This window comes from Coptis chinensis, chromosome 1 (genome assembly GCF_015680905.1).
Source record: "Coptis chinensis isolate HL-2020 chromosome 1, ASM1568090v1, whole genome shotgun sequence".
NCBI lineage: Eukaryota > Viridiplantae > Streptophyta > Magnoliopsida > Ranunculales > Ranunculaceae > Coptis > Coptis chinensis.
Genome location: NC_141456.1, coordinates 8,431,034 through 8,445,931, shown reverse-complemented (window position 1 = coordinate 8,445,931; position 14,898 = coordinate 8,431,034). Strand labels below are relative to the sequence as shown.

The window sequence follows — 14,898 nt, the reverse complement described above, 5'->3', positions numbered from 1 at the left end:
ATCCACGATTTCACATGATTAAGTTGAGATTTAAGTTTTTGATAAAACATGAAAATGTAAGTTTTGTGTGTCTTCTTTCTAATCCAATTGGCCTCATCCCGTTCTGAGGCATGTGGAGATAGTTATGGTGTCTTGAAATTTGGTTCGCAGAAAAATATTGCGTCAGAATACAGTTTCTACACACTGTATTCGAGCCCTGTTTTTGGTATAGTTAGCATAAGAGTTAGATTTTTTGTAAAACATATAAAAGTAAGGTCTGTGAGTCTTCTTTTCAACGCAAAAGGCCTCATAGCTTTTGGACATATATGGAAAGACATGTGCTATCCGGAAGATAGTCGGTCTGATTTCTAGTCTGTAGAAATCATGATTTTTACCAAGTTTGTGCTATATTTACTTCTAGATAGGCTGGCATTGAGATTTTGTGTTCAATATGAAAAAATAAGTGTACATATCCTAGTTTCTAAAGAATCAAGTCATGTGTCATTTGGATGAATGTAGGGAAAGTTATAGCTTCATCAAGTTGCCATGTTGTCGTTGTAGGTGCATAGACCTATTTTGGAAAATATTTCTAGTAATAAACTAAGAGTTTCTTAAATCTTTCTAGGGTGTTTTGTATACTATTTGTAACCTAATTTTATTTAATTTGCAATGTAGGTAAATATTATTTGGTGGATGCGAGCTATGCCAATGCACCAACTTTTATTGCTCCATTTCATGGCACTCGCTATCATCTAAAAGAATTTGGAGTGTTGCATCCTACAAATTACAAAGAGTTATTCAATCTTCGTCATTCACACTACAAGAAAATGGACTTTTTCCCACGGTTGCCCGGTATTTTTTCCCACGGCCTAAAACCTTTGCATATTCTCCCACATATTTTGACCGTAGAAAATGGGTTTATCTTCATTCCGTGAATTTAATACTTTTACCCATGGTTTAAATGTTTACTTGGACCGTGGGTGCAGCCACGAAAAGAAACCGTTGGTACCCATTTTTAGAGCCAGGACGGATGTTCCATGCGTTTTGACTGTAGGAATACGGGCTACAAAATAATTCCAACACACAGAAATTAAGTTCCCCCACAGCTTCTCCCCCACCGCCACATGCCTTTTCTCCTTCCCCCACCGCCACTTACCTTTTCACCTTACTTTGTAAGTTCCATCTTTAGACAATTGTTTAATTTTTTTAAAAAAAAGTAAGGATTTTGATGGCTTTCTTTTCTTCTTTGTTCTTTTTCTCTAATTGTGTTGTTGACGTGTAGATTTGAAGAGGATATTTGGGCTGATTTGAAATTCGTTTTGCAAGCCTTAACAGGTAACTGTATACCTATTAAACTAATCCACTTACTCTCTTTTTTTTCTTCTCTTTCTCCTCCTCTCATCTCAATAGATTTTACATGAATCTTATAAACTTAAAATGGTTTTCAGAAATTTGTGAAGGCATATATTTCAAATGGTGTTCAGAACATCAAATTTTTATTACAATTTTCATTGTTTTATCTTTCGTTTGTGCTGGAATGGTTGAAAGCTAGCTTGTAAGTCTCATAGGTATTACCTGGAAACAACTAATACCTATGAGATATTTGTATTTTTTTCTTCTTGTTGTGCATTTGCGTTGTTATTTATGTATGTATTAAAACTTTTCTTTGTGTTCTGTTATGTTAGAGTTTGAAACATCAAAGGAAATGGAAGTCTGATCCAAATTACACTAAAGCTTGGTATGACAGAGGTGCAAAGGTTCATCAGGCGGAAAAGTATAGGAAGGGTGCTTGTGAGAAGTAAGTAGATTTTATTTTTGGTTTAATAAGTAAATGTCAATATTCTACCTTAGAATTTAGAGGTTTTATATTCCATCATTAGGTGGAGTTGACATAGTTTAGACTATGAAATTTATCAAATGGAAAAATAGGTTCACTTTCTTTTTTGCCTTCAAAATATAAAAATGAGTTGTCAAAATCTTGTATGGAAGGCTTTAATTTATAATTGATGAGACCATAAGCCCGTTTCATGTATACTGTTTATGTACTTATCAAGTACTGTCTAAATGAAAAAATGTGGTGCATTGTATTGATTGAATGAATCATCTTATCTTGTCACAGTTGTGGTGCAATCACACATGATGCAAAGGTATGCATGGATAGGCCTCGGAAAAAAGGAGCAAAATGGACGAATATGTACATAGCACCTGATGAAAAGATCGAGACTTTTGAGCTTGATTACGTTAGCAAGCGGGATCGTTGGAATGGGTATGACACGGCAACATTTGCTCATGTCATTGAGGCCAGGAGGAAATACTTGAAAGAGCAGCAGCTGAAAAAGTTAGAGGAGAAAAACAGTAATCCTAGTGAACAAGTTGAGGTTAGTGAGGAGGAGGAGGAGGAGGATGATGAAGATTCATTGAAGGTAGATGAAGCAAAGGTGGACGAGAGCAAACAAATGGACTTTGCAAAGGTTGAAAAGCGTGCAGCACTAATCGAGGTGGCAAAGACAGAACCGTGAAGGTAAGTGTTTTGCTTATTTCTAAACTATGTCTAGGAGAATGGTCCGTCTTCGGATAGTCTCCCCCTCTCTCACACACAACACAGCCATACACTAATTTATGTAGTTGACTAGTTTTCCCGCATCTTGAGTAGTTGTTTTGTAGTTTATGCATCTCGAACCTTTAACCTGAAGTTATTGATTTCGGGGAACTTGCGCGAATTCGTGAGGATACTGACAAAATACCTTTTGAATCTTAACGTCAATTCTGCCCATTATGATCCCAAAACTCGGTCTATGCGTGAAGATCCTCTTTCGGACAGTGATCCGAATGAGAAGTTTTACGGAGTGAGTGTTTAAACTTTACACTTCTGATTCATTAATATACACACCTTACTCGTGGTGTTAATCAATTTGAGTTTTGTTCTTCAAGGTGACAATCAGTATAGAACAAGTGGTCAAGCAATGGAGTTCAAGCAGCTTAACGTTCATGCTTGGGAAGCATATGAAAAAGGGCAAGATGTTCATATGCGGGTAGCTCCTTCTCAGTGAACTGTCAGATAAGAATTATAAGGTTATCAAGGAGAAATTAAAGACTAAAACAAAAGATACAATTATGGAGAAGTATGGAAATGCAGCAGCTGAAGAAGAAATTCCTAAAGAACTTCTCTTAGGACAAAGTGAGAAACAAGTTGAATATGATCGTGCTGGTAGAGTGATTAAAGGCCATGTAAGTTGTTTAACATTTATTCATGTATATGTTCATTGGTTCCCTTGTTTCATTGCCGAGCCTTAGTGTTTGGAAACCCCTTTTAGTCTTCAACAACACTTTTCATTCCCGCTTCAATTTTGATGGCATCTTTTTTCGCAAATTAAACTTCTATGGATGGGTATATCTGTCTTAGTTCACTTATTCACTTAAGCTGCAGACTAGCAGAGCTGTTGGCACTCTGCGGTCAATGTAGTCTGATGGGTCTCAACTCTCAAGTTCCATTCATTGGACAGTATGAAATAGTTGAAATGGTCAACTTGAGTTCTCAGTTGTCTACTTAGGTGATCTATGGTTTCCAGGTTTTTTGGTCCCTTTAGGCATCTGCTTGCCTTAAATATGATGTGCAGTCAGATTATGATCCTAGCTCTATATTTAGTGATTTTAAATCCTTTTATGGATTAATGCCCCCCTCAATCTGTTTTAGGACTGGTCTATCATTTGTAACAACTCTGATATTTCTCGTATTTCGGTTTTTTTCTAAATTTTGATGATTTTGAGATGTAGCTGTTCTCACATATATATGGTATTTGCAGGAGACAGCACTTCCAAGAAGTAAGTATGAGGAGGATGTCTATATTAACAACCATACATGTGTATGGGGTTCTTGGTGGAAAGATCATCGGTGGGGTTACAAATGCCGCAAGCAAATAATCCGAGAGCGACTCTCACCTTTGGAGCAAATTGGAATTGAGGCTGCCGGGCGACTCATGATCTTATGAAAGCTAACATTGCTCGTAAAGAGGCCACTCAAGGTGAGTCAAGCTCTATAAAATATCGCTCTGTAAAAAAGATAGACATGCTTTTAAGTTGCTAAAATTATAAAATCAAAGAATTAAAACCAAAGGGTTTGTCATGATAAATTGATTTTACAAGTGGGGTCGAATTGCTTATTAATTGAACCGGATGTAATCTTTATCCGGGTCAAGAATTGCCTTCTTTTTTTTTTTTCTCTCTCTCTTAGGGTTTTAACTAATCTTGTTTTTGTTTATTTACGTAATCGTGACTCGCAAGTCTTACTACCGTTAATGATTGAAGCAAATCAAAGACGCGTCTAACCCAAATGATGAGAAATTTAATATAGTGGATTGACGGTGTTGATGTCAATAATGTAAATTTCTCAAACTCTATTTATTTTTATCACCCTTTATTTTTTGTTACTATATATATATATATATATATATATATATATATATATATATATATATATAGCCCCGCTCACATACGGACATCCGTAAAACGGACTTAACAAAAGAAAGTGAAATTTCACGAAATATAACCACGAAGGGTTTCAACATATTTCTCTCTTTATATCAATTAACGGGAAAAAAAACTTTATATCATATCTCCAAACATAACGTTCTCCATTTCATGCGGTTCATCTTTTCTCCATTTCTACTAGCAAAAGCAATGAACTCTCTCCCCTTCCCGAAAGCAAAAGCAGCGATAAACATAACGTTAAGTAGAGAGAGATAAAAGTGATTGTTTAGTGACATAAATTGTTCGTTTCCAGCAACAATTTTGATATGTGGAGGTTCGATTGAGTGATCTACTGTTGGGTCGTTGGAATTGGGCATCAAAGGTGTTGATTTATTGTAGTTTGGGTACTTGAAGTTCGCCATTTGAAATGAAATTTGATGGGTGGAGTGGCAGTTAGTTCATGGGGTTCAAAATATGGATAAGGTGAGTGCTGGTACACTTTGGGTAGTTGTTCACCTTATTTGTTTGACGAAATGCTCCATAGATGGAAACGACAAATGATGGTAAAGACATTTAATGATCTGTTTTTGACTTCCACTGGAATTTCTACTAGGTAGTAGTATTGGTAATGGAAATTGTACTGTAGTAGCAATTCTTAAATTGATGGTGAATTTGTGCCTTTGAATGGAATTGGTTATGGTGCATGGTGTCGCATCGAACTTTTTGTTGTTTTTCAGTTTATCGGGATTGTCGATGGTCGTTTGTTTTCTTGTTTGGTTGGGCTGGGAGAATGGAAAACCGAAGTTGGCAGTGGCAGTGGGTGGCAGTGACAATGGGAGTCATTCTGTTAGATCCCAAAAGTCAGGTCCTAGTACTAGTGAACTTGGTAAATGACCTACAGATAAGATCTGATAACCAGTGTGTAGTGATTGACATGATTGGGCGATGAATGTTTTAGGAATCTATTGATTGTTGTTTGTATAGTAGTTCTGGGGGCATATCACGATGTAGTAGGTTAACTCAATATTTTGAATAAAAAGGATGAAATCAAATGATTAGGAGTATGTTTCTCTATGAAATGACACTGGTCTAGACTAATGATCCCATGCTATAAGTCTATAAGCATTGTACATAGGCTTGCGCTGAACATCAAATGATACTTTTGTTGCCCAAGGCTGGACCTATGCAGCCATTAGCCACTAGATGATGTAATATTATTAGGTTTACTGTATTGTAGATCTCTAGCAATCTCTAATTATTAAAGTTGCAGGCTGGGAATGATGATAAAGTGACTGGGGAAGAAGCAACGTCAGAAAAAGAAACAATTGATCAGAAGAATACAACATAAGTTATCACTGAGGCGAAAAAAAGTTCCAATGTGGAAGAGGCCAACGATAAGGCAGCAGAAGTGGAGGTCAAAGACGAACCAAAGTCATCTGTGAAAGATCTTACTGTTGACAAGGAACTATTACAGGTATGCTCAAAGTTTCATTGGATTGTTGCAACTCTGCATTTTATTGAGTGAATGTAGTTCTATGATTTCCTCCTTTGCTAGTAACATATTTTTTTGAATCTGAAATAGGCATTTAGGTTTTTTGATCGAAATCGCGTGGGCTACATCAAGGTACATTTCTATTCTTTTTTTTTGGTCATCTTCTCCTTAACATTTAGTTTTTTTTATTTGTTCATTTTTCCTTGTCATCTCATGTCGGAGTATGAGTTTGTACATTTGTTACTGTGCTTGCTTTTGCAGGTGGAAGATATGAGGGTGATTCTTCATAACTTGGGGAAATTTATTTCTCACAGGGATATCAAGGTATTTTTGTAATATCTAGTTTTCCAATTGTCTGGCTTTTGCCTTAAGAAATCACTTCACTCTTCAAATTGTTTTATGGAACAGGAACTTGTGCAAAGTGCTATGTTGGAAAGTAACACAGCAAGAGATAATCATATATTGTATAATAAGCTTGTCAGGTCATGATGAGGCATTGATGTTTTGATTGAGGGTTCTGGTGGGTGTTAACCAAGTTTTCTTTGTTCTAGGTTGGTTTTACTCCGGAGATATTTAGTTCTGTTTAGAAAAGCTTGGGAATTGGAATTGTGTGTAAGACAGATTTTTTTTGTTACTGCAACAAATTAAAAGTTACCTTTTCTTTTTTGTTCTTTTTTGTTAAGTAGTTTGGAATTGATAATATGTTACGTAGTTTGTTTAGCTGGGTAGGTCAAATTCCTGGGTCGTAGGTTCGATTCATCAGTTTATTTAAATAAATAAAAAAAACCTGTTTTTTGCAAGTTGTGTACTAGAGTTATTTCACTACTAAGTAGTTTACTATTTAATTCCGAATTTTCAATTGGATATATCAATTCAAGTGCTTTATCTAAATCTGCTTGACATGTTCCCTTGTGGACTCACAAGGTTTGCAATCCCCATCTCTTATTGACACAGTCATACACCGAGTGCAAAAAGCCAAGAGCATTTCCTACATTAGTATCAGTATTCACAAGGTGCCAATCAGTACTTTTCTAATCAAACTGCCAAGTTTAGGGATGTCTCATGTTTCATTGTGGACTCACAAGGTATGCACTCCCCATCTCTCATTGATTCAGTATTACACCGAGTCATAAACAGGCAAAAGCTTTGATCCTCGTAGAGACTACCACTGGCATGGCTAGAGCCTTGCTTTGTAAACTATAAACTGTAGCCTGTTACTGTCTACAGAGTAACAATACAGCTGGGAGTGCATATTTTCTACTCTGCAAGGAACCCAACATATATCGTGAGTGCTGCCAGCGTTGCGTTAATTTGATGATTTGTAGGAATTAGGAAACCTCTTTAAGCATTATACAGGAAACCCTTTTAAGCGTTATAGTTCCTTCTGTTAATTCTCCAATAGTCTCCCAAACTAATAACAGTTACAAGATTGCTGAAGACGACATACAGTTATGCAAACGATAATTGACCATTGAATTTTTGTCTAGAATATTATCATCCCATGTCAGAAGAAGAATTTTGATGAATTATAATCAACAATGTAAGGCGCTAAGCTAGTCCTAATGGCTTTGATGATGACTGTAGAGCTCAAATAGAGCTCTCAATGCTTGTTTCTTCACCACTTTCCCATAAACACCTCGACCCAACTTCATTGCTCTCTCCATTTCCACAATTCCGCCACCACCATTCTTCTTCAACACCTCTAACACCACTTTCAACACCCTCTCGTCCCCACCGACAGCCTGATTGATACTTTCTGCTATAGGGTCTATCGATGGTATCCGCCTTCCCCACTTCCTCATCACCTTTTCTGATCTGAAAGATTCCGAATACAGACTCCAAAACGACGCTCTCAAGTAACCTTTTTCCTTGCTTTTCAACATCCATTTTCTCATTCCTTCCTCTAGTCTGAACACCATATTACCATTATCTAAGCCAAACTCAAGAGCTAATTCAATCTCTTTCAACTCCTCTCTACAACCAAACACCTCCTCAAACCTGCACCTCTTACAGTTGCAATGAAACCCCCATGTCTTACACATCTCTCTTCGCTTCTTTAATGGCAACAGCACGTCGAAATAAGCAAATGTTATCTCTTCTCTTGCCTTAACATCTCTTGAAGTATGGACTAGCACGTGATCACCAATATCCCAATTCCTTTTCAAAGTAAAGGCCTGGCCCCATATGCTGCTGGAACTAGCTTGCTGAATGGTTGGTTCCTTATGCTCGATCGAGACAAGAGCGATAGCGAATCAGCCATCCATTTCGAGGGATTAATCTTCCAAAAGCGAGTTTCAAATCACGCAACATAAGTATATGTTACAAGCAACCATTTTCAATAATGATTGCTGGAAGTTTATGTTAAGGTTTGGAAGAAGTATACGTTTGAAGTTCATAACAGCAACCCATAAACAAGTTCATAACCTGTTTGAAGTTCAAAAACAAGAACGTGTTAGAAGTTCAAAATACATCCAACAATAACCCATTAATCCTGAAAGACCTGGCGCCATATCATAAGTGGCATGCACATATACAGCCAATAAATCTAGAACAAGTTTGGAAATTCATAAACAAGATGGCACTTCTATAGAAATTGTCATTGTTCACCAAAAAAATGTAAGCACCGGATAGCTCATCAAGGCGATTACTTGCTAACAATTTATTTGTTGAAGAAAAAAAATGCATACTCAAAGCATAAAAACTCAAAATAAAACTCTTCCAAATATGTGGCTGCAAATTTATCTTCCAAAAGCAAGCTTCTTATCTCTCGACATAGCTTGTAAACTTTGAATTTCAACCTTCAAACTCTAATTATTTGCAACATCCTTTAATCAAACGACATTCCTAGACATTCCTACAATAGAAACATGTGAAAATATAAAGCTATGAATTAATGAGTGCCCCACCAAAGGCATTAGTAACAGAAAACAAAGCAAGTGTATGCGAAAGGAAAATTACATATTTTACCCGAAGATGAACAAGAATCATCATCTGTGGTAGAGTCCGAAGTTGCGTCTTTGTCGTACAAGGAATTTTTTTCACTGCAAGTCAGTTAAGATAATAAGAAAGAATATGCAAATACTCTAATCGAAATAAAAATAAAGAAAGAAAAATTTTCTTACCCATTGTTTAGCTCTTCTTTACCCTTCTTATTAAGCTCCGGACAATTCCTTTTATCGTGTGACACTCCAACTTTGTTACATCCATTGCACCGTCTCCTTTTATATTTTTGTGCCTTTTTGAGTGCTTTCTCTTTATCTCCTTTAAGTCTTTTTCCACATCCTTTTGGTCTTGCTTGACTCGGTTCATGATAATTAATTGCCAAATTAGAATTCTTTGCTCCAGAAACTCCTACACTTGTATCACAACCAAACACTTGACTACTTTTCTCATATGGTGTTGCTACACTTGTATCACAACCAACCAACTTACTAATTTTTTCAAGTGCACCACTTAAAGCATCTGTAAACACTTTAGTTGCTTCTTCACTTTCGAGGGATTTATCAACTACAAGTGTTGACATTTGAATCAATTCATTCCGCTTCATTATGTATAATTTATTATCTTGAACCTCCATTCCACCATCATCAATGACTGCCTCGACTTTGCGGTTTTACACCATCTCTTCAAAAAATGTATTGATTCGCAACTTATCAAAATCATGCATCTTATTCAAGTAAGCTAAAATATGCCTACAAGGGACCCCTAAGCTCTCAAACTTTTTACAAGTGCATGAAGCAAAATCTAGATCTTTTTGATAAGAAATTTCCCGCACTCTAGACTTTTCGGCCGCCATTTTTCTATGAACCTTATAAACGTAACACTTCTCATTCTCACTAACAAGTACAAATCTATAATTCAAGCTTTCCCATAACTCATCTTGAAATTTAAAGAGTAACTCATGTGTATAAACATCAACCATGTGTACCAAAAAGCTATGGGGCATTTTCATTTTTGGTTTCTCAATCATATCTTTGTTATCTGCCATTAATTCTTCATGACGTTGGCGCACAAGTCCCCTACCAAACTGAACCATAAAATCTACCAAAGAATTTTCTTTTGAAACATACATTTTGAAAAATGAATGAGCTTTCCATTTCGTTGACTACTTGACATACCTGCAGAGAAGATGTGATTCACATGTGCGGGCACCCATTGTGATCGGATTTCGTACATCGACTCCAACCACTTGTTCTCATGTAAACCACTCTTCTGAAGAATACCATTCCACTTCAAGTCAAACTCATCTTTCATCTCAGATCCCCAAATGCAGTTTGAAAACTCAGTGTAGTACTTACTATATATAACTGAATCTATTTTCATCGAAAATTTCATCAGTATGTGCCAACTGCAATACCTGTTGACAGAGTATCCAAAACTTTAGCATGTAAAACAAATAAAAAAAAACATCTACAAATTAATTATAAAAATAAATAAATAAATAAATAAGAAACCTGTGAAAAGTGGTTGGAAGAGTTTGAGAAATGGCTTTTGTCATTGCTGGATCTTGATCTGTAATAATCATCTTTGGGGGATTGCCTGGCATAGCTTCTAAAAATTGGTTGAACAACCAAATAAATGATTCTCGTGGTCTCATCACATAAAATGAACAAGCAAAACAAATTGTCGACCATGATTATTAACCCCAAACAAGTGATTGCAAGAATCAAGCCATATCGATTAGTGTTGTAGGTAGTATCAAAGATAACCACATCTCCATAAAATTTGTATGCTCGTCTCGAGGTTGCATCAGCCCAAAAACAACGTGTAATTCTCTGTTCATCGTTTGTCTCAATTTTAAAAATGAAAGAAGGATTCCTCCCTTGTTCCAATTCTAAAAACTCATAAAACATATCTCCATCATGGCCTTTCATCTTATTACGCTTGTCCCTTTCCTGGTTATTTAAATCTTTCTGTGTAAAACCAATATTTTCTATCCCTCCTGACTGAACTCTAAGAAGACTGAACTGCTGATGTTGTGGTATGTTTACCATGCCAAGTTGTTGTGTTAAACATTTTTGGGCACTGGAAACACCACGGTGAGATCTTAGAAGATGTACTCTTCGCGGGGTCGACAACGGGTGAGAATGCCCTTCAACAAATACAGTAACAACAAATGTACCAGAGTTTGACTTCATCACAGCAACTTTTGCTTTACAATCTTCTTTTACATTGCCCCGACGCCTTTTTGTATCAACGTCCGCTATTTCTGAACTTTTTCCTTGCTTGTAACACACATATTCCTTTCTTACACATTCACCATCTTTCTTCCTTTCAGACCAACTACGAACACTGAATCCAGCGGCTTTGGCATAATTATTGTAGAAACTGTAGACATCATCAAGTGATTCAAACTCCTGTTCTTTTCTAGGTTTGGTATCATATGATACTTGGGGATTGTAAATGTGATTGGGTTTCCCACCTACACTCCCACTCTCAATTTCAAAATCCTCATTTTCCATCTCAATATAACCTAAAAAAATATATATATAACAAACCCAAGTTTGAATAAGCGGAATAACAGAACAATTGAAATTATAAAAAAAATTGTCGACATCGACAAGCAACGCATAAAACAATGTAGGAATAGAATAATTACATGACCGAAAATGACAGGACCAATATGTAAAGCTAATATAGCGATAGTTTTTTATCTGTAAAATTGAATATCATGTAAGAAGCACCAAGACAGCACCACACTCGTTTCGCGGACCTATCACAAAGACGAGCTCTTCCCGATCCAGGGGTAATGATGCAGCATCTGACTGCTCATGTGGTAGCCATATGACATGGACGTCAAACACCTACACTGGGCATCTCACCAATATATTTTATGCTAAGTGCTTTATTATTGTAGTACTTAAAATTTGAGCAAATAGCAAATAAACCAAAATTTAGTTCCTAGAAAAGAGTCTACTGAATTTTCTTGATTGTTCGGTGGGTGATTTAACATATTCAGCGTCTGAAACAATGTACTCGCATGCTTACTTATCTATTCCCATCCACCACCCTTATCGGGATTTGAGAAACTACTCAGCCAGCCACCCCTCTATGGGTTTATAGACCTTACAACCAGGCTCTGCAAGACCTGCTACTGGAAAACAACTCCCTCCGCCCTTGTTCTGGTTCTATACCAAACAACACTCCTTGCTGTCGGACTTGCCTTTTAGTCATTGACTACTTCTGTACATTTGAAAGAATCTTATTCTTTAGGCTTGAGAACCATGAAGGGCTACTTACTTAAAAATCGAAAAGTGGGGAGAATTGACACAAACCATAAACCAATAATGTTTAGTAGTGAACCTTACCTAGGAAGGTATGCAGCTGATGACGCAGAGGTGAGGAGAAGCACGCCCATACATGCAAATGTTATGCCCCAAGCTGCAACTCTTCGCCTCTTTTGCTAATCGGATTCATCTGCAGCATTTATTTCTTTAATACTGATATAGACCATTGGTAGAAATAAGTATGAATAAAGTTGCAATTTACAAGGATAACCAAGGTACAAGTTACCTCAATCCAAACTAATGAGGACGCCACTTTCCCCAGTAAGTGTCAATTTATACCATCTAGTACATCACTTGCATATAAGCTTTTATAGGAAAATGTAATTTCAAAAGAACATGGAAAGAAAATAATTCGCTCTCTTTTGTCTCTTGCTAATGAAACCCACTGTAAAACTGGAAAGGTAGAAGTTTTGAAAAGAAAGTCATCCACTACTTTTGTATATTTGAAAGAATCTTATTCTTCAGGCTTAAAAGCCTTATTCCCTCCCTTGAATATAAATGGACGTCTTTTCCTTTTTAGTGGTGACATCTTTTTCATTTGAAACAATTGATTCATATGCTTTTGTCTAGATACACATGCATTGATTTTGATAAATAAAGCAATGAAAATTCAATTTACCTGAATCAAATATATTAAATCCGTGACACTGAATCAGGAAAACGAATGTGATGAAAGAAAGAGAGAATCAGTTTAAAGAATTTCAGTAACGTCAAACTTGTGTTGTGCCTCTCTTTTTTTGTTTAGGACTTGCTATAAGATGAGAAGGAGATAAACATAAAAACAGGAGATATAAAGAGAAAGAGAGTGCTAGGAGGGAGAGAGGAGTGTTCTAAGGAAATAGATGGGAGAGAGAATAAGAGAAAGAAAGATCGAGAGAGAGATTTTTGGTTTTGAGGGACCGTGAATTTTATTTTGGCGAAATTTCAATATTTAGATAAAGTCTGTTTAAGTACATCTGCTTAAGAGCGGGGTTGTATATATATATATATATATATATATATATATATATATATATATATATATATATATATATATATATATATATATATATATATATATATATATTATTTTGTGTTTGTTATTAGATTAAGTTGGTTGGGATGGTTCCTGATAGAGTTGAAAGGGCAACAGATTTTTCTTTCTCTATTGATGATGGCACTGGGCGTCTTGTTTGTCACAGATGGTGAGTTTTCCTTAAGTAGATATAAGTCATGCCTTTAGTCAACAAACCATCCCATTGTAAGAAATGAGAGCAAGAATTGTTTATAGTTATAATTTTTTTTTTTCTATTTGTATTTAGGTTGAATGAGAGCATTGATTCGAAGGAAATGGAACAAATACAGTAAGTGGGTTCCTTATCAGTTTATTTTTAGAGTAATAATTTAATTACTTAATAGCCTTTTCTTTTGTTTGTATGTTGATCTTTAGAGATGGAATGTACGTTAGAGTTCATGGAGCATTGAAAGTATTTCAGGGTAAAATCCAGTTGAACACATTTTCCATCAGGTATGCAATTCATGAACTTATTAAGCTCTTTGAATGCAAATATTCACTTGGTAAGTATTCGTTCTCGAGTTTGTAAAATGGACTTGAGGCAAGTGTTCTTGGCCTATCATTTTACAGTTTCACTACATCCATGCACTAGTCATTCCTTGATTGTTTAATATCTTGCTTTAAAGAGCTTAATAAGCAAGATATTAATCAATCAACGAAGAAGACATTCATAGACTTGATGTGAATAATTTGGATTTTGGACATTGACAGGGGCGGATTCACATGTACACTAACTCTGGCCATAGCAAGGCTGTCTGCTGAAGAAAAGAGTACTACCCAGAATTTGTTTAGCCCACCACTTCACAAAAATAAATAATTGTTCCCCAATTTTATCGCATTCTCAATTGGAACTACATGTTAAGCACTCCTATTGTATGTGAACATATAGGTATTACTCTTAATAGTTTTTATAGAGTTTATTTGGGGATGGGATTTTATGGGATATAAAGTACATCAAGATGTTAATTATATTTAAGTTTGATGTGTTTTATAACTATCTTTAGAACCTCTTTCCAATTTTGCCTAAACTTAGATTGTTGGAAGATTATATCTTTACATCGGGCTTTAAGGGAAATCTGAAATATATTCACTCACTCTTAAGTCGCAACTTGGGAACTCCAGTGTTGTATGTGAGGGAGGATGCATCCTATTGGGGGAGGGACTTACTATCGATATGCTGCTAGTTTGTTTAAAGGAAAATCTTGAGATTGAACATTCTTTTTCAGGCCCGTCACAAACTTCAATGAAATTGCTTACCACTTCATTGAGTGCATATATGTGCACTTCTACAACTCTAAATTACAGGTAATTGTCACTTATCTCGATGAATATGTCTATCTTTAACATAATTTTGTATGCTTTTGACGCCTCACATCTACATGTTTTTTTATTAATGTGGTGTGTTTCCGTTTAAACCAGATGAAAGGTAGTGCACAGACTCAACCCCATGCGACCAATTCTGCCACAAGCAGGAACTTGTCAACGGGATATCAAGGAGCTGGGTCAATAGGATATCAAGGAGTTGTTCCAAATCAAGCAAGACACGAATTGGGTCTTACGTTTCCTTCCAATTTCCTTTTCTTTTTCAAATGTATTTAATGGAATGTTTTCCAATTTGT

The 14,898-nt window shown here is 36.0% G+C and overlaps 1 protein-coding gene, 1 long non-coding RNA gene and 1 pseudogene across 7 annotated transcripts; 2 read left to right on the top strand and 1 right to left on the bottom strand.

Annotated features, from left to right (window-relative positions):
• Positions 1-891: 891 nt before the first annotated feature.
• On the top strand, positions 892-14,898 carry LOC147521874 (pre-mRNA-splicing factor SLU7-A-like; annotated as a pseudogene). The gene is made up of 9 exons (XR_015199054.1): positions 892-984; positions 1,665-1,777; positions 2,099-2,465; positions 2,673-2,823; positions 2,908-3,207; positions 3,783-4,001; positions 13,655-13,732; positions 14,506-14,584; positions 14,699-14,898. The product of XR_015199054.1 is annotated as a pre-mRNA-splicing factor SLU7-A-like (transcript).
• Positions 4,245-6,604, top strand: LOC147521876 (uncharacterized). Of its 4 annotated transcripts, none has more exons than XR_015211069.1 (5): positions 4,245-4,357; positions 5,717-5,920; positions 6,029-6,070; positions 6,200-6,262; positions 6,347-6,604. It is a non-coding gene; the product is annotated as an uncharacterized LOC147521876 (long non-coding RNA). The 4 variants fall into 4 exon arrangements; XR_015211065.1 differs by lacking the exon at positions 4,245-4,357 and adding an exon at positions 4,482-4,929; XR_015211066.1 differs by lacking the exon at positions 4,245-4,357 and adding an exon at positions 4,539-5,009.
• LOC147521875 (uncharacterized) lies at positions 7,279-10,524 on the bottom strand. Of its 2 annotated transcripts, none has more exons than XM_086589074.1 (3): positions 9,061-9,527; positions 8,906-8,979; positions 7,279-8,792 (listed from the first exon to the last, which is right to left on the bottom strand). In XM_086589074.1, the coding sequence occupies exons 1-3, from the start codon at positions 9,513-9,515 to the stop codon at positions 8,770-8,772; spliced, it is 552 nt and encodes a 183-aa protein (XP_086445200.1). In that variant the 5' UTR covers positions 9,516-9,527; the 3' UTR covers positions 7,279-8,769. The 2 variants fall into 2 exon arrangements, 1 of the variants encoding a protein (XP_086445200.1); XR_015211064.1 differs by lacking the exons at positions 7,279-8,792; positions 8,906-8,979; positions 9,061-9,527 and adding exons at positions 9,590-10,150; positions 10,237-10,295; positions 10,393-10,524.

Excerpts from the sequence above, each read along its gene's own strand:
- LOC147521875 (XM_086589074.1), bottom strand. The coding sequence starts at position 9,515 with ATGGAGGTTCAAGATAATAAATTATACATAATGAAGCGGAATGAATTG. Across the intron at positions 8,980-9,060 it reads AAAGAAGAGCTAAACAATGG|TGAAAAAAATTCCTTGTACG; the intron begins GTAAGAAAATTT and ends ACTGACTTGCAG. Across the intron at positions 8,793-8,905 it reads TGATTCTTGTTCATCTTCGG|GAATGTCTAGGAATGTCGTT; the intron begins GTAAAATATGTA and ends TTTCTATTGTAG.